Source organism: Leucopleurus acutus, assembly GCF_964270905.1.
Source record: "Leucopleurus acutus genome assembly, chromosome: 7".
Lineage (NCBI taxonomy): Eukaryota > Metazoa > Chordata > Mammalia > Artiodactyla > Delphinidae > Leucopleurus > Leucopleurus acutus.
In genome coordinates, this window is record NC_139150.1 from 53,484,718 (window position 1) to 53,507,087 (window position 22,370).

General features: G+C 41.6%; 1 protein-coding gene across 1 annotated transcript in view; it reads right to left on the reverse strand.

The window, feature by feature from the left end:
* Positions 1 to 22,370, reverse strand: part of LOC309963804 (histone-arginine methyltransferase CARM1-like) — a gene marked incomplete at its 3' end in the record, with an annotated part of 116,780 nt that overhangs the window by 14,684 nt on the left and 79,726 nt on the right. The window contains exons 8-10 of the mRNA XM_082842341.1: positions 21,177 to 21,266; positions 19,149 to 19,286; positions 1,580 to 1,669 (exon numbers count right to left, since the gene is read on the reverse strand). Of these exons, the coding sequence (XP_082698467.1) occupies positions 1,580 to 1,669; positions 19,149 to 19,286; positions 21,177 to 21,266 (318 nt within the window). The remainder of the gene's footprint in view (positions 1 to 1,579; positions 1,670 to 19,148; positions 19,287 to 21,176; positions 21,267 to 22,370) is intronic.

A 22,370-nucleotide genomic window follows, 5' to 3' on the forward strand; every position in this document is an offset into this window, starting at 1 on the left:
CTTAATTAAATACATGAATCAGACTTGCTGCTGAGTGAGGGAAAAGGGGAAAAGGAAAGGTATCTGCCCCTTGCTCCACTGTCCATCTGTTTGACAGGGCTGTAGCCATCTTAGGCATCAGCAGACCTTTGACACTCTCACTTTGACCTGTGGCTACTGTGTTTATGTCTTCATGCGAAGCAGGGGCTGGCCAAGGCCCGGGCCCTCTCTCCGTGGTTTTCTGGTTCAAACCTTGGTCTTGTGTGATGAAGTGGAAGGGGGACTCAGAGTTACTAGCTTATGTGGTTCTTTCATTCAAAAGTGGGTTTTCTGAAACCCTACAAGAATTCATTTGCTTTTCCAAAACCCAAATGATTCTGGTTGGAATGAACTACAAATCCACATCTATTTACTCAGAGAGAGAGCTGGTGAGCCGAGAACAGGAAGAAAAGAAAGTGGCATTTATTGAGCACCAGTTATGTGAACTACTACGTACTTGGACATGTTATAGATCCTTGCAATCGCCTGGTGAGGTATGCTGTTTATCCCATCTTACAGATGAGAAAACTGAGGGCTAGGCAGGTTCAACAGTACTGGTGAGTAGTCAGCCTGTTCTCTCCGAGCCCAAAACCTGTGCTCTTTCCTTAACATGGCAGGATTGTGCAAAGGGATGGGAGCGAGGACTTCTCTCTTCCCTCGGAATTCGAGACAGATCCATATCCCTAACTGGCAATAGGTTTCAAAGAGTCACACCGTGTGTGATAGCCTACATACGACATATACAATTACAGCCTCGCCTCCCCTGCTTCAAGGTCAACATTTCATTTTCCCATCTTGGCCAAAGAATTCTTGGTGTGGTTTCCTGAGTTTCCTCTTTTCTTTAAGCTTTTTAATATTATACAGACACGATGCCTTGAATTAAAGCCTTGGGGAGACATTAAAATATGAGAGAAAAGTCACTTTCTATTAAGAAAGTCAAGAGTGACAGTGTCCCGTGGTTTTGTGTGGTTGATTTCATGAGTGGATATTTAATTGGCTCATATTGAACAGCTATGCAAATGGAGAGATTTTCCACAAACATTTGTTGTATCCAACGCACAATGGCAAGTTCTTCGTATCAGACCAAATCTGCACAGCTGCCAAAGAAAATTATGTCCTGACTTACACGCTCTCAAAAAACATCTAAAAAAATTTACTTTAAATGGACTCGTGTTTTAGGTGTATTGGAATAACTGCTACGTAAAATCATCCCATAGTGAATGCAGGGCAAAGAAGATCATCTTTAAACTCTACATTTTGCAGATGAGAAAACTGAATGCCAGAAGGAAAGTGACTTAACCTGAGGTCACACAGCTGTAAGGAGAATTCACTTTGTAGGACTCTCCTGCACTGTATCAGGATCAGATTGTTCTATATAGATTTCTATTTAATGGAACATAAAACACTCAACTCCATATCGGGATCCAAGTCTCCTTAGAGAAGAATAGATGCTTTTTCTCCTCTTAGGAAAGATGGAATTACTCTAAACCTCTTTACCTAGTAATATGGTCAATTGAGATCCTATATACATAGGTGTGAAATGGATGAGGGCAGTTCTTACCTAAAGAAAGGATTCTTTAAATCGAGGGTGTTCCCAGACCTCAAGCCTGTCTGGTTTACCAGCGCCACGATCTGAATGTCATAGCTCTGTCTGTAAGGCAGAAAAAGAAAACCAACATATCAACTCACAAGGCTGGTGTTAGCCAGTCACATATATTTAGGGCACCTTCTTTTTTCCTTTTTTTTCTACTTTTTTGAGTGCACCATGTGGCATGTGGGATCCTAGTTTGCTGACCAGGGATTAAACCCATGCCCCCTGCAGTGGAAGCGTGGAGTCTTAACCACTGGACCACCAGGGAAGCCCTGGGCAACACCAACGCATACCTACTTCACGCGGGTTTTAAGAGCATGTGTTTGGCATCCTATACGTTTCTGTATCTGTTTATTTGGATATGATTAATATTGGTAGAGGTAACTGAAGGCTTGTTTGCTTGCAAACTGTTTATTACAAGAGTCTGATAGCTATAATTTCTTGGTTTAAATATTACAAAGGTAATGGTATTTCTGGTTGATTAAAGTATTTAAAAAAAAAAAGCTTTATCAATATCAATGGCAGAAATGGCTTTAAGTAACAGAGACCCTTTATGGGTCACCACTGATGTACCAAAACAATCTTAATCATGCGAGAATTGGCTAAGCTAAAACCTCAAACTGGGGCTTCCCTGGTGGCGCAGTGGTTGAGAGTCCGCCTGCCGATGCAGGAGACACGGGTTCGTGCCCCGGTCTGGGAAGATCCCACATGCCGCGGAGCGGCTGGGCCCGTGAGCCATGGCCACTGAGCCTGCGCGTCCGGAGCCTGTGCTCCGCAACAGGGGAGGCCACAACAGTGAGAGGCCCGCGGACCGCAAAAAAAAAAAAAAAAAAAAACCTCAAACTGACGTAAAACAGCCAACAAATGTGATTGATTTTAAGAGACCCCAGACGAAGCCTCAAGCAATTACAGTGAGAAGAAGCGGCGGCTAATAATAATAACAGGTAATATGCTATATCCTTGATGACTAATCTGAAAGGGCTATGTTTGTGGAATTTTTATTAGTCATTCTCAAGAACATATGTATTTCTTTTGGTTATAAAAGGGTGACATACTCACTGTAGAAAAATAAGGAAAAATAGAAATAGAATAATCCATAATGTCATTAGACAAGGATCCCTTCAACTAGCATTGCAGAATATTTCCCTTCTATGTAATTTTCCCTACATTTATAAATATAAAATTTTAGCAAAATCATGCTTAAATTGCTTAAATAGTCCTTATCTCCTTATTTTATTTAACGTTAGCATTTATCCTATAATTCTCAACAATGTATTTGTCAATACCATTATGTGGGTATAGCACAATTCATTTAGCAATTTCTCATTGTTAAATATTTATGTTTTTATAATAATATATTGTTACTTATGGTAACAAAAATCTGGTTTTATGACAGAAATTCTCTGCAAAAGACATTCCTGTAATACATCTTTACGTACTATCTAGGATTATCTTGCTTGGGATAAATTCTTAGAGGTAGACGCACCAGGCTAAAGCATATAAAACATATTTAAGGCTCTCAAGACCTACTGCTAAAATATCGTCCAGAAAGTGTAGCAAATTACCTCCTCACCTACAAAGCATAAAACTACTAATTTCATTATACTTTTTCCAATTCTTAATATTTAAATGTTTGGGATTAAAATATTATTATTTTAATTTGAATTTCCTTGATAACTAGGCTTCTTTTTTAAATTCCAGAAATTAGTGAGTGATATAAATCCCTCCCTATCATTCCCAATAGTGGCCTGGGTAGGTTTAAATATAAGGTCAGATTCTGTGAAACCGGTAACTCAAGGTCTAGATTTTATTGAGGACAAACAAAATAAGAGGAAGACATAGCCATATATATATTTTTAAGCACTCATATCTGTGGGCTTTTTTATATTTTTAAACATCTTACTTGGAGTATAATTGCTTTACAATGTTGTGTTAGTTTCTGCTGTATTACAAAGTGAATCAGCTCTATGCATACGTATATCCCCATATCCCCTCCCACTTGCATCTCCCTCCCACCCTCCCTATCCCACCCCTTTAGGTGGACACAAAGCACTGAGCTGATCTCCCAGTGCTATGTGGCTCCTTCCCAATAGCTGTCTATTTTACATTTGGTAGTGTATATATGTCCATCCCACTCTCTCACTTCGTCCCAGCTTACCCTTCCCCATCCCCATGTCCTCAAGTCCATTCTCTAGGTCTGCTTCTTTATTCCTGTACAGTCCCTAGATTCATCAGATTTATTTTTTAGATTCCATATAGATGTGTTAGCATATGGTATTGGTTTTTCTCTTTCTGACTTACTTCACTCTGTATGACAATCTCTAGGTCCATCTACGTCACTACAAATAACTCAATATCGTTTTTTTATGACTGAGTAATATTCCATTGTACACATGTGCCACATCTTCTTTATCCATTCATTGTCGATGGACACTTAGGTTGCTTCCATGTCCTGGCTACTGTAAATAGTGCTGCAATGAACATTGTGGTACATGACTCTCTTTGAATTATGGTTTTCTCTGGGTATATGGTCAACAGTGGGATTGCTGGGTCATATGGTAGTTCTACTTTTAGTTTTCAAAGTAACCTTCATAATGTTCTTCAGAGTGGCTATATGAATTTACATTCCCACCAACAGTGCAAGAGGATTCTGTTTTCTCCACACCCTATCCAGCATTTATTGTTTGTAGATTTTTGGGTGATTCCATTCTGATGGGTGTGAGGTGATACCTCATTGTAGTTTTGATTTGCATTTCTCTAATGATTAGTGATATTGAGCATCTTTTCATGTGTTTGTTGGCAATCTGTATATCTTCTTTGGAGGAATGTCTGTTTAGGTCTTCTGCCCATTTTTTGGATTGGGTTTTTTTTTTTTTTGCGGTATGTGGGCCTCTTACTGTTGTGGCCTCTCCCGTTGTGGAGCACAGGCTCCGGACGCACAGGCTCAGCGGCCACGGCTCACAGGCCGAGCCGCTCTGCGGCATGTGGGATCTTCCTGGACCAGGGCATGAACCCGTGTCCCCTGCATCAGCAGGCAGACTCTCAACCACTGCGCCACCAGGGAAGCCCTGGGTTGTTTTTTTGATATTGAGCTGCATGAGCTGCTTTTATATTTTGGAGATTAATCCTTTGTCAGTTGCTTCATTTGCAAATATTTTCTCCCATTCTGAGGGTTGACTTTTCGTCTTGTTTATGGATTCCTTTGCTGTGCAAAAGCTTTTAAGTTTGATTAGGTCTCATTTGTTTACTTTTGTTTCTATTTCCATTACTCTAGGAGGTGGGTCAAAAAGGATCTTCTGTGATATATGTCATACAGTGTTCTGGCTATGTTTTCCTATGAGTTTTATAGTGTCTGGCCTTACATTTAGGTCTTTAATCCTTTTTGAGGTTATTTTTCTGTATGGTGTTAGGAAGTGTTCTAATTTCATTCTTTTACATGTAGCTGTCCAGTTTTCCCAGCACCACTTATTGAAGAGGCTGTCTTTTCTCCATTGTATATTCTTGCCTCCTTTATCAAAGATAAGGTTACCATATGCGCGTAGGTTTGTCTCTGGGCTTTCTATCCTGTTCCATTGATCTATATTTCTGTTTTTGTGCCAGTACCATACTGTCTTGAATACTGTAGCTTTGTTGTATAGTCTGAAGGCCAGGAGCCTGATTCCTCCAGCTCCGTTTTTCTTTCTCAAGATTGCTTTGGCTATTCAGGGTCTTTTGTGTTTCCATATAAGTTGTGAAATATTTTGTTCTAGTTCTGTGAAAAATGACATTGGTAGTTTGATAGGGATTGCACTGAATCTGTAGATTGCTTTGTATAGTAATTTTCACAATGTTGATTCTTCCAATCCAAGAACATGGTATCTCTCTCCATCTGTTTGTATCATCTTTAATTTCTTTCATCGGTGTCTTATACTTTTCTGCATACAAGTCTTCTGTCTCCTTAGGTAGGTTTATTCCTAGGTATTTTATTCTTTTTGTTTCAATGGTGAATGGGAGTGTTTCCTTAATTTCTTTTTCAGATTTTTTCATCATTAGTGTATAGGAATGCAAGAGATTTCTGTGCATTTATTTTGTATCCCGCTACTCTACCATATTCATTAATTAGGTCTAGTAGTTTTCTGGTAGCATCTTTAGGATTCCCTATGTATAGTATCATGTCATCTGCAAACAGTGACACTTTTACTTCTTCTTTTCCAATTTTGATTCCTTTTATTTCTTTTTCTTGTCTGATCGCTGTGGCTAAAACTTCCATAACAATGTTGAATAACAGTGGTGAGAGTGGGCAACCTTGTCTTGTTCCTGATCTTAGAGGAAATGGTTTCAGTATTTCACCATTGAGAACGATGTTGGCTATGGGTTTGTCATATATGGCTTTTATTATGTTGAGGTAGGTTCCCTCTATGCCTACTTTCTGGAGAGTTTTTGTCATAAACAGGTGTTGAATTTTGTGAAAAGCTTTTTCTGCATCTATTGAGATGATCATATGGTATTTACCCTTGAAGTCGTTAATATGGTGTATCACACTGATTGATTTGCATATTGTGAAGAATCCTTGCATTCCTGGGATAAACCCCACTTGATCACGGTGTATGATCCTTTTAACGTGTGGCTGCATTCTGTTTGCTAGTATTTTGGTGAGGATTTATGTATCTATGTTCATCAGTGATATTGGCCTGTAGTTTTCTTTTTTTGTGACATCTTTGTCTGTCTTTGGCATCAGGGTGATGGTAACTTTGTAGAATGAGTTGGAGAGTGTTCCTTCCTCTGCTATATTTTGGAAGAGTCTGAGAGGATAGATGTTACCTCTTCTCTAAATGTCTGACAGATTTTGCCTGCGAAGACATCTGGTCCTGGGCTTTTGTTTGTTGGAAGATTTTTAATCACAGTTTCAGTTTCAATGCTTGTGATTGGTCTGTTTATATTTTCTCTTTCTTCCTGGATCAGTCTCATAAGGTTGTGCTTTTCTAAGAATTTGTCCATTTCTTCCAGGTTGTCCATTTTATTGGCACAGAGTTGCTTGTAGTAATCTCTCATGATTCTCTGTATTTCTGCAGTGTCAGTTGTTACTTCTCTTTTTTCATTTCTAATTCTGTTGAGTTGAATCTTCTCCCTTTTTTTCTTGATGAATCTGGCTAATGGTTTATCAGGTTATTTTATCTTCTCAAAGAAACATCTCTTAGTTTTATTGATCTTTGCTATTGTTTCCTCCATTTCTTTTTCATTTAATCTGATCCGATCTTTATGATTTCTTTCCTTCTGCTAACTTTGTGGGGGTTTTTTGGTTCTACTTTCACTAATTGCTTTAGGTGTAAGGTTAGGTTGTTTGTTTGAGATGTTTCTCGTTTCTTAAGGTAGGATCATATTGCTATAAACTTCCCTCTTAGAACTGCTTTTGCTGCACCCCATAGTTTAGGGTTGTCGTGTTTTCATTGTCATTTGTTTCTAGGTATTTTTTGATATCCTCTTTGATTTCTTCAGTGATCTCTCAGTTATTTAGTAGCGTATTGTTTAGCCTCCATGTGTTTGTATTTTTTACAGATTTTTTCCTGTATTCATATCTAGTCTCATAGCACTGTGGTCAGAAAAGATACTTGATACGATTTCAATTTTCTTAAATTAACCAAAGCTTCATTTGTGACCCAGGATATGGTCTAACCTGGAGAATATTCCATGAGCACTTGAGAAGAAAATCTATTCGGTTGTTTTTGGATAGAATGTCCTATAGATATCAATTAAGTCCATCTTGTTTAATGTGTCATTTAAAGCTCGTGTGTCCTTATTTATTTTCATTTTGGATGATCTGTCCATTGGTGAAAGTGGGGTGTTAAAATCCTCTATTACTATTATGTTACTGTTGATTTCTCCTTTTATGCCTGTTAGCACTTGCCTTATGTATTGAGGTGCTCCTATGTTGGGTGCATAAATATTTACAATTGTTATATCTTCTTCTTGGACTGATCCCTTGCTCATTCTGTAGTGTCCTTCTTTGCCTCTTGTAATAGTCTTTATTTTAAAGTCTATTTTGTCTGATATAAGAATTGTTACTCCAGCTTTCTTTTGATTTCCATTTGCATCAAATATCTTTTTCCATCCCCTCACTTTCAGTCTGTATGTGTCCCTAGGTCTGAAGTGGGTCTCTTGTAGACAGCATATGTACAGGTCTTGTTTTTGTATCCATTCAGCCAGTCTATGTCTTTTGGTTGGGGCATTTAATCCATTTACATTTAAGGTAATTGTCGATATGTATGCTCCTATTACCATTTTCTTGATTGTTTTGAGTTTGTTTTTGTAGGCCTTTTCCTTCTCTTGTGTTTCCTGCCTAGAAAAGTTCCTTTAGCATTTGTTGTAAAGCTGGTTTGGTGGTGCTGAATTCTCTTAACTTTTGCTTATCTGTAAGGGTTTTAATTTCTCCATCAAATCTGAATGAGATCCTTGCTGGGTAGAGTAATCTTCACTGTAGGTTTTTCCCTTTCATCACTTTAAATATGTCCTGCCACTCCCCTCTGGCTTGCAGAGTTTCTGCTGAAAAATCAGCTGTTAACCTTATGCAGATTCCCTTATATATTATTTGTGGCTTTTCCCTTGCTACTTTTAATATTTTTTCTATTTAATTTTTGATAGTTTGATTAATTTGTGTCTCTGCATGTTTCTCTTTGGGTTTATCCTGTATAAGACTCTCTGTGCTTCCTGGACTTGATTGACTATTTCCTTTCCCACATCAGGGAAGTTTTCGACTATAATCTCATCAAATATTTTCTCAGACCCTTTCTTTTTTCTCTTCTTCTTCTGGGACTCATATAATTCGAATGTTGGTGCGTTTATTGTTGTCCCAGAGGTCTCTGAGACTGTCCTCAATTCTTTTCATTCATTTTTCTTTATTCTTCTCCCTGGCAGTTACTTCCACCATTTTATCTTCTAGCTCACTTATCCATTCTTCTGCCTCAGTTATTCTGTTATTGATTCCTTCTAGAGTATTTTTAATTTCAGTAATTGTGTTGTTTATTACTGTTTGTTTGCTCTTTACTTCTTCTAGATCCTTGTTAAATATTTCTTGCATTTTCTCCATTCTATTTCTGAATTTGGGATCGTCTTTACTCTGAATTCTTTTTCAGGTAGGTTGCCCATTTCGTCTTCATTTATTTGGTCTTGTAGGTTTTTACCTTGCTTCTTCATCTGTAATACATTTTGTTGTCATTTTATTTTATTTTATTTTATTTTTTTGATGGGTGGTGCTATATTCCTGTCTTACTGCTTGTTTGGCCTAAGACATCCAGCACTGGAAGTTGCAGGCTTTGGATACAGCCGGGTCTTGGTGCTGAGATGAGGACCACTGGGTGGCTTCACTCTGATAGGTATTTCATGGGGTCTGAGGTTCTCTGTTAGTCCAGCAGTTTGGACTCTGAGCTCCCATCACAGGAGCTCAGGCCTGACCTTTGGCCTGGAAACCAAGATCCCACAAGTTTCGTAGCGTGGTTAAAAAAAAAAAAAAAAGAATAAAGAAAGAAAGAAGAAAAAAGGAGCAGTACAATATCAAAGAATAAAAAACAAAATAAATTCAAAAAGATAAGAAATATATTAGGAAAAATAAAACTATAATTGAAACAACTGCAACAAGGTAAAATAAAACCAGAACACATAAAAGAATAAAAAAGGGGAGAGGTGTGGGACAAGCCAAAAGGAGAGAATAACAAAGTATAAAGAATAAAATGAGAAAAATAGAAGATTAGGAAAAATAAAAATATAAAACAATCAACAACAATGAATCAACAAGGTAAAACAGAACCCCAATCTAAAAGAGAGAGAAAAAAAAAAATCCTTGCCTATGGGGGCAGAGTTTAGGTGGGGGTGGAACTTAGGCAGGGGTGGGGTTTAGGGTGGGGCGGGACCTAGGCGAGGTGACGTTCAAGCATGGGGCGGGCCCTCTGCTTAGGACCTGTGTGGAAGGGGAAAAGCAGCACGTGGAGAGGAGGGCCTCTGGAATGTGGAGTTCTGGAGTTTGGAGGTAGGGCCCTGTGTGAGGGTGTGTGGGTGGGGTTTAGGTCCAGCGCGTTGGAGGGGATCTCAGGGTGTAGAGGTGGGGCCCTGGGTGGAGTGTAGGGGTGGAGCTTGTGTTCTGCGCAGCAGGAGGGATGCTCCGAGGGCAGAGGGTTAGGCCCAGGACCCCAACAAGCTCCCCAGTGCCTAAGTGGACAGGAAAAGCACTGGTCGTGTTCCCTTCCATTCCTCCACGCACCGCCCCCACCGTCTCCCCCACGGTCTCCCCTGTCCCCGCTGGACCCCTAACCATGGGTGGGTCCCGCTGGGTGTAGGAACTCCTCCCTTCCCCCAGCTGCCCATCAGGGGTGCCAGTCCCATAGTCCAGCCTTTACTTCTGCTCCCCCTTCCTTCCCTCCCACTCCCTCAGGACCTGCAGGGCTGGAGGGGACCTGGGTGGGCAGAGGATCAGGCCCAGGATGTCAGCAGGTTCCTGGGTACCCAAGTGGGCAGGGGAAACCTGGCCACACTCCATTTTGATCCTCTGCCCTCCCAATGGTTCCCCAATTTCCCCCTTGGGGCGTGGGATCCCTTCCCCTCCCCCAGCCGCCCCTCAGGGGCGCCAGTCCTGTCCTGCCTCCAGTTCTCCTCCCCCTTCACTCCCCCCATGCCCCACATCCTACCCGGTCACTGGGGGTTCCTCCTGTCCCCTTAGGTGTCTGTGGTCCCCCACTGGTGCCTGGTAGGTGCCCTAGTTGTGAGGAGATGCAAACTCCGCGTCCTCCTAGTAGGCTGTCTTGACTCCGCCCCTCCATAGCCATATATTTTTAAAAATGTCCTTTGATCCTATTTCATTTCAACTCATCTGACTTGGAACTTTTTGTTTGTTTTAAAATGTCTCTTCCATGATACCCACATCCAGTCGTTCACAGCATTTGTGATACCTGAAGGCAGACTTGAGAACTAGACATTGAAACAGTGAGCTCCTCAGGAGGGGGCAACCTTTGCTGGCATCGTAGAAAGGCTGACAGATCAGCCTGGCAAACAAGTCAGGGAGGGACACACCAACACATTTCACGAAACAGAAGACACCTTATTAACAATACTTGAAGTAATTAATGTAGAACTTAGAGCATAAACTGAGCCCTCGGAAGTATTTTCAGATGTGTGTGTCTGTGTCTGCGCAGAGTCAGATTGGTCGCAACTAAGAGCTGGACGGTTCCTGCTGTGATTCGGAAGAACAATCAGTACGTTCTTGCTGCGGGGTCTTCAGCAGGGCTCTTTTTCATATACTAAATATGATAATATTGCCACTTTATACTTTTTACAACCCATTCCTCTTCTTTACCTCTCATCAAAGTCCTATCTCCCTAATGGAAGGAAAAAAGAGCTTCATGTCCTGCCATGGCTCAGTGTGGTCAGTGAAAAGTTCAGATTTGTTCCTTCACTGCACCTAAGTGTGCACAATAGTTTCCCCCTAGAATTCTTTCCGCTACAGCTGTCTGAATCCATACCTTGTGAGAGGTTTTGTCTTCGCTGAAGTCCAAGGTGAAGCAGTTTCATGCTGAGCATTATAGCAGCAGCACTTGAAGCTTCCAAAGTGTTCATTCTTCGGTCAGCACGTCTTCTAGTTTTATAAACCACGCATCTCATCAAAGTCTCTGCAAACCAACTTCTCTGGCAGCACACCTGAGCATAGCAGACCTTCGCTAGGGATCCAAAATTTTTAAATTTTGTTTCAAAACATTTTGGCACAGGATAAGCAGCTGAGCTAGATCCAGCGATAAGCCATATTGATTTTTTAAATTCTTTTTAGTTTTATTTTTGTGTCTTATAAAATGCACACTGTATGAATTTCTGTATGTGTATATGTACACAGACCTCTCTATGCCTGTGTGTATATATATAGTGTATATATATATATATATACACACACATACACACACATATATATACATCCATATAGGTCTATCTATAGCACTTGGTTTTGTATTTTCTACTATTATTACTGTAGTACATTCACATAATTAAAGCTTTTTCTATATATATTTATTTTATTTTTGGCTGCGTTGGGTCTTCGTTGCTGTGTGCGGGCCCCCTCCAGTTGTGGCCAGCCGGGGCTACTCTTTGTTGCGGTCCGTGGGCTTCTCCTTGCGGTGGCTTCTCTTGTTGCAGAGCACAGGCTCTAGGCGCACGGGCTTCAGCAGTCGCAGCACACAGGCTCAGTAGTTGTGGCTTGTGGGCTCCAGAGCGCAGGCTCAGTAGTTGTGGCACACGGGCTTAGTTGCTCCGTGGCATGTGGGATCTTCCTGGACGAGGGCTCGAACCCGTGTCCCCTGCATTGGCAGGCGGATTCTCAGCCACTGTGCCACGAGGGAAGCCCACATTCACATAATTAAAAGAGAAATGTTAGTGTACTTGGGGAACACATGCATAAAGTGATTTTACTCATAGGTGCGCATAATCAAACAACTTTGGAGACCATTTCTGTGAACTTTAGGGATATAAATTTCATAAACTGCATAAAAAAGAGATGTTCTCTTTTACTGTCCAGAGCAATAAAATGAATGACAACTCAAGAATGATGGGAGGCTGTCAGAAGTAAAATGCTACCAATACAATCATAAATGTTCCTGGCAGGGAAGAAAAGGGCAGTCATTGTCACACTGGTGTGGTTGCACAGGGAGTTCTCCCAGGAGGTCAGAGTTTAAAAGAATATTTGATGATAAGGGAAGGGGAGGTCCAATCTAAGGCAGAACAAAGAGGCAGCCCCTTACTTAAAAAATAGTGTGAAAACCCTGACATTAAGGAAGTGCTGAGGTTTGCAGAAAATACCAAGGAAAACAATTTTAAAACAAAAAAAAATCTGATGAGATACAATGAGAGTAAGAAAGAGAGCAAGGGAAGAGGAAAGGGAACTAAGGTTTACTGTGGACATACGTGTTAATTACTATACTATGTTTTCCCCTTAATACCTGCAAAATCCTAGTGACACAATTATTATACATTCTACTTTATAGATGATGATGTAAGGAAACTGGGGTGTTACAGAGATTCATTAACTTGCCCAAGATCACTCAAGTAGCAACCAGTATGGAAAAGAGACTGGACAGAACCGGGCTACATCCAGACTCCAAAACCTAGTCTCTTTCACTACACAAGGGTGCTGGTCTAATAAGATACAGAACTTCCTCCCTTTCTTCCTCCTGCAAAAGCACTGCATGCCCATGGTATCTCCGCATCTTCTTTCAGTTGTGCTGGGCTACATTTTTAATCATAGAGGAATCATCAGCATACGACCCCATCATTCCGGTAGTCATTCCACACCACTGCTGAATCTCTGGAATGTATTAAGTGAGGAGGGGCACCATAGAATACGACTCAGGCCCTCTTTTGTGGGAGCTCACATATAGACAAATAACAGCAACATAACAAAGGCGCCATGATGAAAGTGTAGAGGGCTGTAGGAGGGAGCCCTGGGAGTCATGAGGCAGGGGTGTGAACATGGTTTGCTTTGCTTTCTTCTTGCCTATTGGGGGAATGAAGGAAGGGAGGGTAGAAAAATATGACTGATAAGGATGAAACCCAAGATACGTTAGAAAAAAGGAGCGGGAGAAGAAGATGACTTAAATTCACTCACCTAATTACACCCTGAGATACCTTAAAATATAAATATTTGAAAGCAAATGAACGTTATCCTGGTTTGCACAAAGCAGAAAAGGCAAAGTCCAAAACTCCAGGCAGATGCTGGTTACTGCTCCTTAGCACTTTTTAAATAACTAGTCATTAAACAGGTGATGTATAAGGATTTAGGAATAAAGTGGTGACTTCCAGGAAGAACTGGGTATAAGTTAGTATTTCTCACTTTTCCTCCTAGAAGCACTCCCCAAACAAGGAGAATATAAAGATACTGCAGACCACAGACCACATGTTCTGTAAAACTGGGAGAAAGATATATCTGCCATCTCCAACTTAGGTGTAAGGGCTGCAAAAGCACTTGAGATTGATTGTAAGCTGTATGGGAAAAAGTACAGAAGTGCAAAGAGGGGCAAGACAGTCCAGGGCCAGCACATCTCAGAAGGTACTTACACAAATACACTACCTGCAGATACATTTTCTGGAACACAAAAGCTTTATTTCTTGTAACATGATGTGCAGGAATTGGGGTGAGCAAGGCTACTGGGCAGAAATTCTCATGGAACTGGAACATAAAGAATTATATAAAGAATCACAGGAGGAGCCATATTTGCAGGAAGCAGTATGACTCTGTAGCAGCACAGAAGGAGAGAAAGTGTGAGTTGAGAACAACAGCAGGAAGACGGTCACATTTCTCCCCATCATAGGAACTTCTTTCTTGTAAATTGCTGTCCAGAAAAGTCTCACTAATTGGCTGATGAACAACCATAACATTAATACAAAGATGTTGTTAGAAAAAAAGCAGAAAAAGAGTAGAAATTTTACTAACAGCTAAAAAAACACACAATAGATAGATGATGGCACAAATTGAAAAATGTGAGCAAATATTTTGTTACAAATTTTTAAAACTGCAATGAAGCCCTTACCTCCATGAAGGAAGTGATAATGCTTATGAAGGAAGACAATGATGCACAAATACCGTAACTCAAGGCAGAGGAAGAGAACGATCTCAATGTACTGATATGGAAATGTATTCGAGATGTATTGTTAAGTGAGAAAATTAAGATGTAGCAAACAGGTATAGAATGTTGCCATTTAGGTATAAAAACAGAGGGAAAAGTATTCCTACAAGTACAGTATTTTCTAACTGTATATCCAAAATGAAACTCTAACAGATACACAAGGAACAGTTAACGGTGGCTTCACGCTGGAGCAGGAGGAGGGGAATGAATGGGGTCTGGCACCGGGATGAAGACTTTTCACTGTAAGCCTTTTTTTTTTGGCGGTACGCAGGCGTCTCACCACTGTGGCCTGTCCCGTTGCGGAGCACAGGCTCCGGACGCGCAGGCTCAGCGGCCGTGGCTCACGGGCCCAGCTGCTCCGCGGCATGTGGGATCTTCCTGGACTGGGGCACGAACCCGTGTCCCCTGCATTGGCAGGCGGACTCTCAACCACTGCGCCACCAGGGAAGCCCACTGTAAGCCTTTTTGTACATTTCTGTTGTGTACAGTGTAACTATATTATCTATTAAAAAATTAAACAGCCATTTAAGAAGATAGAAAGTTATGAAAACTAGAGATACAGCATAGTTTCACAAAAGAATAGTAATAGCTGTGTCCAATAACTTTCATTTCCCTTTGTGGCAGTGTTATTGGACTGGGCAATGAGGGTGAAACTAGAGGTTAAGCTCATCTGGAATCACATTCAATAAAGGTTGGTTCACATTTCCTCTGGCCTGGATGGAGGAATGTGGGCTGGATATGAGCACAGGTGGAGGCATTTTGAGCTGCTTCCAGGCCAGATCCAAAGGGTGTAGATTAGGCTATGCAACTTTTAAAAATTTTTTTTGGGGGGGCTTTATTGAGACATAATTGAGATATAACGTTGTGTAAGTTTAAGGTAAACAACACATTGATTTGATACACTTACATACTCCAAAATGATTCCCACCATAGCATTAGCCAACACCTCCATCATTTCACATAATTACCATTTCTTTTTTTCTTGTGAGAACATTGAAGATCTACTCTCTTAGCAACTTTCAAGTATATAATACAGTATTATTAACTATAACCACCATGCTGTACCTTAAATACCCAGAACTTATTTGTCTTATTTCTAACATAGCTTTATATTAATTGTGGAATAGGCCTCTGAATCAATATCTTATTTATTTTATATTTTAAATTATACAGTACAGTTGACTGCCGCCCCCCTTTTTGCTGTACAGTTCTGTGAATTTGAACACATGTATAGATTTATGTAAATACTGCCACCACAATCAGGATGTTATTATTCCTTTGCAGTCACACTGTCTCCCCACCCATAACTCCTGGCAACCACTGATCTGTCTCCATCACTATAGTTTTGTCTTTTCAAGAAAGTCACACATATGGGATCATACAGTATGTAACATATTAAGACCGGCTTCTTTTGCTCAGGATAATTAGGCTATGCAAATTTTGAAGGAAGGTTCACAACCCGGGCCTCTCTCTGCTTAATAATTTTTAAATAAAAGTTTGCCTATTAAATTTGCAAATGATACAAAATGGTAGGACTCACTAACATGCTACCCCCCAAAAATTTTTTAAGTAAGTAAGATAATCCATTGGCTCTAATAAGGATCTAAAAACAGCATGATAAATGCATAAGTGGAATAAATACAAAAACTTGAATTGAAGCTGACAAAAATCAGCTGCATACTAGGAGAAGGGAGAAATGACTTAAAGTTCATGTAAAAATATACCTTTTGCTTTTAATAATCTAAACACTCAAGTAAAATGGCCCCTAACTTAATTTAAACTTTAAATTAACAGCAGCGTTCACTGTCGATTTGTAGCCAGCACTTGCCAGGACATGTATGCTGTCCTGTATTTAGTTTTGGAGAACTATTTTATTTTATTTTGTTTTTAAACATCTTTATTGCAGTATAATTGCTTTACAATGGTGTTAGTTTCTGCTTTATAACAAAGTGAATCAGCTATACATATACATATATCCCCATATCCCCTCCCTCTTGCGTCTCCCTCCCTCCCACCCTCCCTATTCCACCCCTCTAGGTGGTCACAAAGCACCGAGCTGATCTCCCTGTGCTATGCAGCTGCTTCCCACCAGCTATCTATTTTACATTTGGTAGTGTATATATGTCCATGCCACTCTCTCACTTCATCCCAGCTTCCCCTTCCCCTTCCCCGTGTCCTCAAGTCCATTCTCTGCATCTGCGTCTTGATTCCTGTCCTGCCTCTAGGTTCTTCAGAAACTTTTTTTTTTTTTTAAGATTCCATATAGATGTGTTAGCATACGGTATTTGTTTTTCTCTTTCTGACTTACTTCACTCTGTATGACAGTCTCTAGGTCCATCCACCTCACTACAAATAACTCAATTTCGTTTCTTTTTATGGCTGAGTAATATTCCATTGTATATACGTGCCACATCTTCTTTATCCATTCATCTGTCGATGGACACTTAGGTTGCTTCCATGTCCTGGCTATTGTAAATAGTGCTACAGTGAACATTGTGGTACATGTATCTTTTTGAATTATGGTTTTCTCAGGGTGTATGCCCAGTAGTGGGATTGCTGGGTCGTATGGAAGTTCTATTTTTAGTTTCTTAAGGAACCTCCATACTGTTCTCCATAGTGGCTGTATCAATTTACATTCCCACCAACAGTGCAAGAGGGTCCCCTTTTCTGGAGAACTATTTTAAAGGGGACATTGAGACCCTGCGTATTTCCAGAGGGAAGGACTTAGAATTTTAAACTATTTCAAAATCACTCTTATAGGAGGGAGGACTTGAGGATGTTAGCCTGAGGACAGGGAGACCAGGAGTATATTCGGTAAGATGCTCCTAATACTTGAACAACCGCCATTTGGAGGTTGGAACAGACCTATTTCTTTTGAATTCAGAAACATAACTAAGATCAATGAGTTGAATCTACAGGAAGTATCAATAGATCTGTGATCAACAGCAAGAATAATTTTTTAATAATTAAAGATGTCTAGGGGCTTCCCTGGTGGCGCAGCGGTTGAGAATCTGCCTGCTAATGCAGGGAACATGGGTTCGAGCCCTGGTCTGGGAAGATCCCACATGCTGCGGAGCAACTAGGCCCGTGAGCCACAACTACTGAGCCTGCACGTCTGGAGCCTGTGCTCCACAACAAGAGAGGCCGCGATAGTGAGAGGCCCGCACACTGCGATGAAGAGTGGCCCCCGCTTGCCACAACTAGAGAAAGCCCTCGCACAGAAACGAAGACCCAACACAGCAAAAATAAATAAATAAATAAACTCCTACCCGCAACATCTTCTTTAAAAAAAAAAAAAAAAAAAAAAAATTAAAGATGTCTAAAGTAGAAGAACAGTCAATGACTATATGGAAAGTCATAACCTTATAAGTAATTAAAGAATTATAAACCAAAACAACCAGATGCAACTTTAAACACTTATTTTGGAGTCTATTGGATTTGCAAAAGCCATAGAGACAGTTATCATCCAGTTTCAGGAGAGACGTGGAGAAAAGAGTTTGCTTATCTGTTGCTGGTATGAGTGGAAATTGGTGCAGTCACTGAGAAAGGTAGGATCTAGTAGACTGTAACATGTGCCTACCCTTTGATCCAGCATTTCTATTTTTAGGCATCTCATTTAGAAATATTCATGTCACTGTGCAAGCTCTACGTTCAAGGATACTTAGTATAGAATTTTTTGCAATGGCCAAAAAAAAAAAAAATTGGAAGCAACCTAAATGTCAGTGAATCAGGGATTTTTAAAAAGACATTATGGTATATCCATGTCCTTGGCTGTTCTGCACTTATGAAAAGAACAAAGCAGATCTATCTGTACAGATTCAGGACTTATTACTAAGCGAAAACTTAAGTTGCAGACTGCTAGTGTAACCTTCCTATAAAACAATAACAACTCTACAACGATGTTTTTGCTGGTACATGCACCAAAAATGACTTGAAAGGATAAAGACTAAGGGCTCACATCTGGGGGATGGGGTGAGGGTGGGAGCATGGCTGGACTCTAGACACTTGTAGTTTTCAACTTACATGTGAACATGTTTGGTTTTTGTCATGAAAAAAATAAAGACTTTAAAAGTGGAAGGGTTGACTGGTGAGGTAGTGAGCTCTCTCTCACTGGAGTGTTTAAGCACAGGTCCAAGGAAGGTGGTGGGGGTGGGAGTGCCGGTAGGGAGGGAAGAAAGTTGGATGAGATGACCTCTGAGTACCCGTAATATCCTGAGAGTCCTTGAGCTACTCCTCTATGCCTTTCTCCGCTAATTCACCCAGAAAAGCTCCAACAAGATGAAAGAAAATAGAGCCTTCTAAAAATGAGGTAAGTCAAAGTATTCACTGCCGAGACCTCGTGAGTCCGTTACCAGAGAGAAGCAGCCGGTCCTGCCTCACACACCATGAACCACCCCTGCAGTACTTTCCCCCCTGCAGTACAGATCGATTTCCCAGTACTAAATTTGGGGATGTGCGGCTAGACAGATGGAAGTAAGGCCAGGAAGCTGACGTGGGTTTTAGAGCGCTTGATAATTCAAGTCTTTGGCAAGTGCTCCCATAAGCTGATGGATTTCTTTCCTTCCTCCCTTCCTTCCTTCCTTCCTTCCTCCCTTCCTCCCTCCCTCCCTCCCTCCCTCCCTCCCTCCCTCCTTCCTTCCTCCCTCCCTCCCTCCCTCTCCCTCTGCAGTCAGGTGGGGAACACTGCCCTTGACTTATCTTAAGCCTTTCTTCCTGGCCGTGCTCAGTGCAAGGTGGCGTGTGCCCTGCAGGCTTTGAGGCTGAGGGCATCTCAGCAAACTCAGCCAGGCCTCTGTAAAGGCTGCTGTCCATTTCTGGTGCTGGAGTCTCAGGGCCCTGCCAGCTTCCTCTCGCTCCCACCTGTCAGCGCCCAGGAAACAGGCGGGATCCGTCGGTACTCTCCTGCTTACCGTTTATTGGCCACAAACAGCACTCTCCCTGAGAGGGTCTCTCCTTCCTTGGCAAAGAGAGGAGTCTGAAGAAGGCACCGCACCTGATACCAGTGAGTCAGAGGCTCAGTGGGCGCTGTTGACAGCCAAACTGTGACCCTGTGGGGCAAGGCAAGAGTTAAAAGCCAGTTAGGCTCCAGGCCCACATTAATGGATTGAACTGGGGACAAGTGGTTTTCATTGTGTATTAACTCATGGAACACTTTTAAGATGCGAATAGCTCAATTTATTGAGCAGTTACTATGTGCTGGGTACAGTGCCAAGAGCATTATGTAATTAGCCCATTAAATCCTACAACAACCCTACGGAGTCAGGCCAGGCTTCAAACCCAGGCACTTGGTCACTCTATCAATCTGTATGGCTACGTCAAAGTTCATTAGAAGCCTGATAACAGCAGAGTTAAATTGGGAATTGATTTGTTGGAAAAGTCTGACAGGGTGAGAAGTCTGGAGTGTAGCCTCTTACTGTCTCATGCCCACCTGTTCAGGGGTCCTGATGGGGTTTCTGGAAGGAAGAAAAACTACAGGGGCAGATGGCCTCTACTGCCCTTCAAGCCCGGACATTGTGTGTGTGTGTGTGTGTGTGTGTGTGTGTGTGTGTGTGTGTGTGTGTGTGTGTGTGTGTGTGTGTGTGTGTGTGTGTGTGTGTGTGTGTGTGTGTTCGTTCAAGTTGATGTTTTTCATTTCATATGAAGAAGTGGGGACACCCTGCTGGGGTCACCTGTCCTGCGATTAGGCAGTGGTCATGGGCTTGCAGATAGTAAGGTGCACATTGAACACGGGGAAAATTGCTAGAGAGGACATTTTGCCTTGAAGATTTTCGGGGGTAATTTTATATAATTTAACTGCTAAGTAATATAAACCACCTTTATATCAAAATATATATGCAGCTGTGTTACGGAGTAGAATGCAAATGTTCTACAGCTTTTTAAGACAAAGCATTTAACTTCAAAGAGATTTCCCCCATGAAGCAGGTGGCTTCACGCTTACCTCCCTTACCCTTGCAGGAACAAATCCGTTTACTTGGGATGTTAGTGGGGGAGAGTCTGAGAAATAGATGCACAGATTCCTTGAACACACATACTGTGTGGAATAGGAATGACTCGTACATTGTTTCCTTTCTCTCTGATTGTCAGCCCAGACGAGGCTTCCAGGGATCCCGGCCTCCCCTGAGTCCCCCAAGCCCCCTGAGCTGTATCACAGACCCAAAGACACGTCTTTCTCAGTAGATGCTACGGAGAGCCTGGATGTTTTTATAAGAAGTGGAGGAGAGTGTACTGTCAGTTTTCCTTCTGCCTGGTCGCGTGGCCCAGATCAACCCTCACTGCTAGCTGGGACACATGGAGAAGCCTGGGAAGAGAGCAGGGTGTCAGGAGGAGAGCAGAGACTTGGGGTTCATAGGAGCAGCGCAGCCCTTAAAAGCACACCCAACACTGACAGTCAACTAGTAGGTGGTCTCTCCCCTACAACTTGCAAACCTTTCCAGTAGGGGAGAGAGGAGTGCACAGAGGGGAAAGTTACCTAATGCCGCCTGCCTGATCATTGAAAAAGGATTCTAGATCGTGAAATGGAAACCTGTGAACCAACATGGGGGAAAGTATGATTTGAGATATGACTCAGACACAAGGTTCAAAATTAGGTGTGATGGAAACAATGCCAGGGGCTGGCCTCCCCCGTGCCCCCATCTATTGTGGAAAAGAACAGGCTGGTTGATAAAGCACAGGCCCTCTTCTGACTCCTCCAAATCCCAACACAACTGGCCTAAGAGTATTTTAGCCAGAATTGATATGGCAACTACGGAAAACTGTCTTATTTTCATTTCACTCTAAAATCTAAAAGTAACATTAACATCAGTGTTTATTTTCTGGAAACGTGGAGAAACAAATACTACGGCTGTTGAGCTTACTTTTTGAAAACCTTTAAAGTTATGGGGACAAATAGTAGAGGATGGCATGGGAGAGAGTAGGTAAGGAAGGGGTATGATACCTACAGAGAGCCAACAAAGGCCACGTCGAACCAGAATGCCAGGCCGTGGATGAGGCCAGACTGCGCAATCTGAAACACAAACGGAATTTCCACTCTGCAAGGAAATAAAAAAAAAGAAAGAAAAAAAGAAACACTTGGAATTATTTTTGTTGTTGTTGACAGACATACTGGATACACTGTGAGATCAGTGGGAACATTCACAGAACATTTTCTTTTTCTCTTAAGCGTTCTTGCTTTGGCAGCAAGATTCTCTTAGTGGGCGATTAATGCTTGGGTGATGCTGCACATTTGAGAAAGCTGCTTCTTGATGAAACTCTGCAAGGACCAGCCCACTCTGCTGCAGTGACCCAGAACTCCACAGGGCGAGTGCAGCATCCGGAGCTGGGTTGGACCACTGAACAGGAGGATGACTCAGGACATAGCTGACAACCGTCCTTCCAGAAGCCAAAACATGGGCTGTGGCAGCTCCCCTATGCAGCTGTTCAGAAGGGAAAGGCTACTCAGGCCCCTAAGAGATGAAATGGACCACAAGGGGGGAACATCAATCTCAGAAGGTCACTGTCATAGTTCATTTATTTTTCAGGGAGGCAATTTAACTTCCCACCAGGCTACAGCAAGAGTCATGCAGAAGTGGCCATCGCTGATGCCAAATGCAGAGTAAGTTGGAAGAGAAAGAATGTTGGAAAAGATACAACAAAATCTACAAGCTGGACCTGTTTTAGCTGTGGAACTTTGGTAAGTCACTTAATTCTCTGAACCTCAGTTTCCTCTTTTGTTGAAGAGTGGCAGAATCTCTCTTCTACTTCCCTTTCACGGTTCTCGTGTGTGTCAAGTGGGAAAAAATGTATATGAGAGTGCTTTGTAAATTTCAAAGTATTCCACAATTAAAAGATGATATTATTGGTCCACTGCTGGGGCTGTACTGCTCCAGGGAGACACATTTTAGTGAATGTGCTAGAGATTTTCAAAGGAAAATGTTATTTTTAAGATTATTTGCATTTATGGTGCCTCCAAAGGCCTAACTTCTTCTACCCTGCAGTAGTCAAGAGCATTTCTAGAGTTTTCCATTATACTTGTCGCATTGAATTTGTTTGTTAATGCACTGTAATTATTTCCTCCCACTTTTGGAATTCCCCTAAACAGACCATGAGCTCCTCAACGAGAGACTTAAGAAATTACTTAACGTATCTGTGCAAGC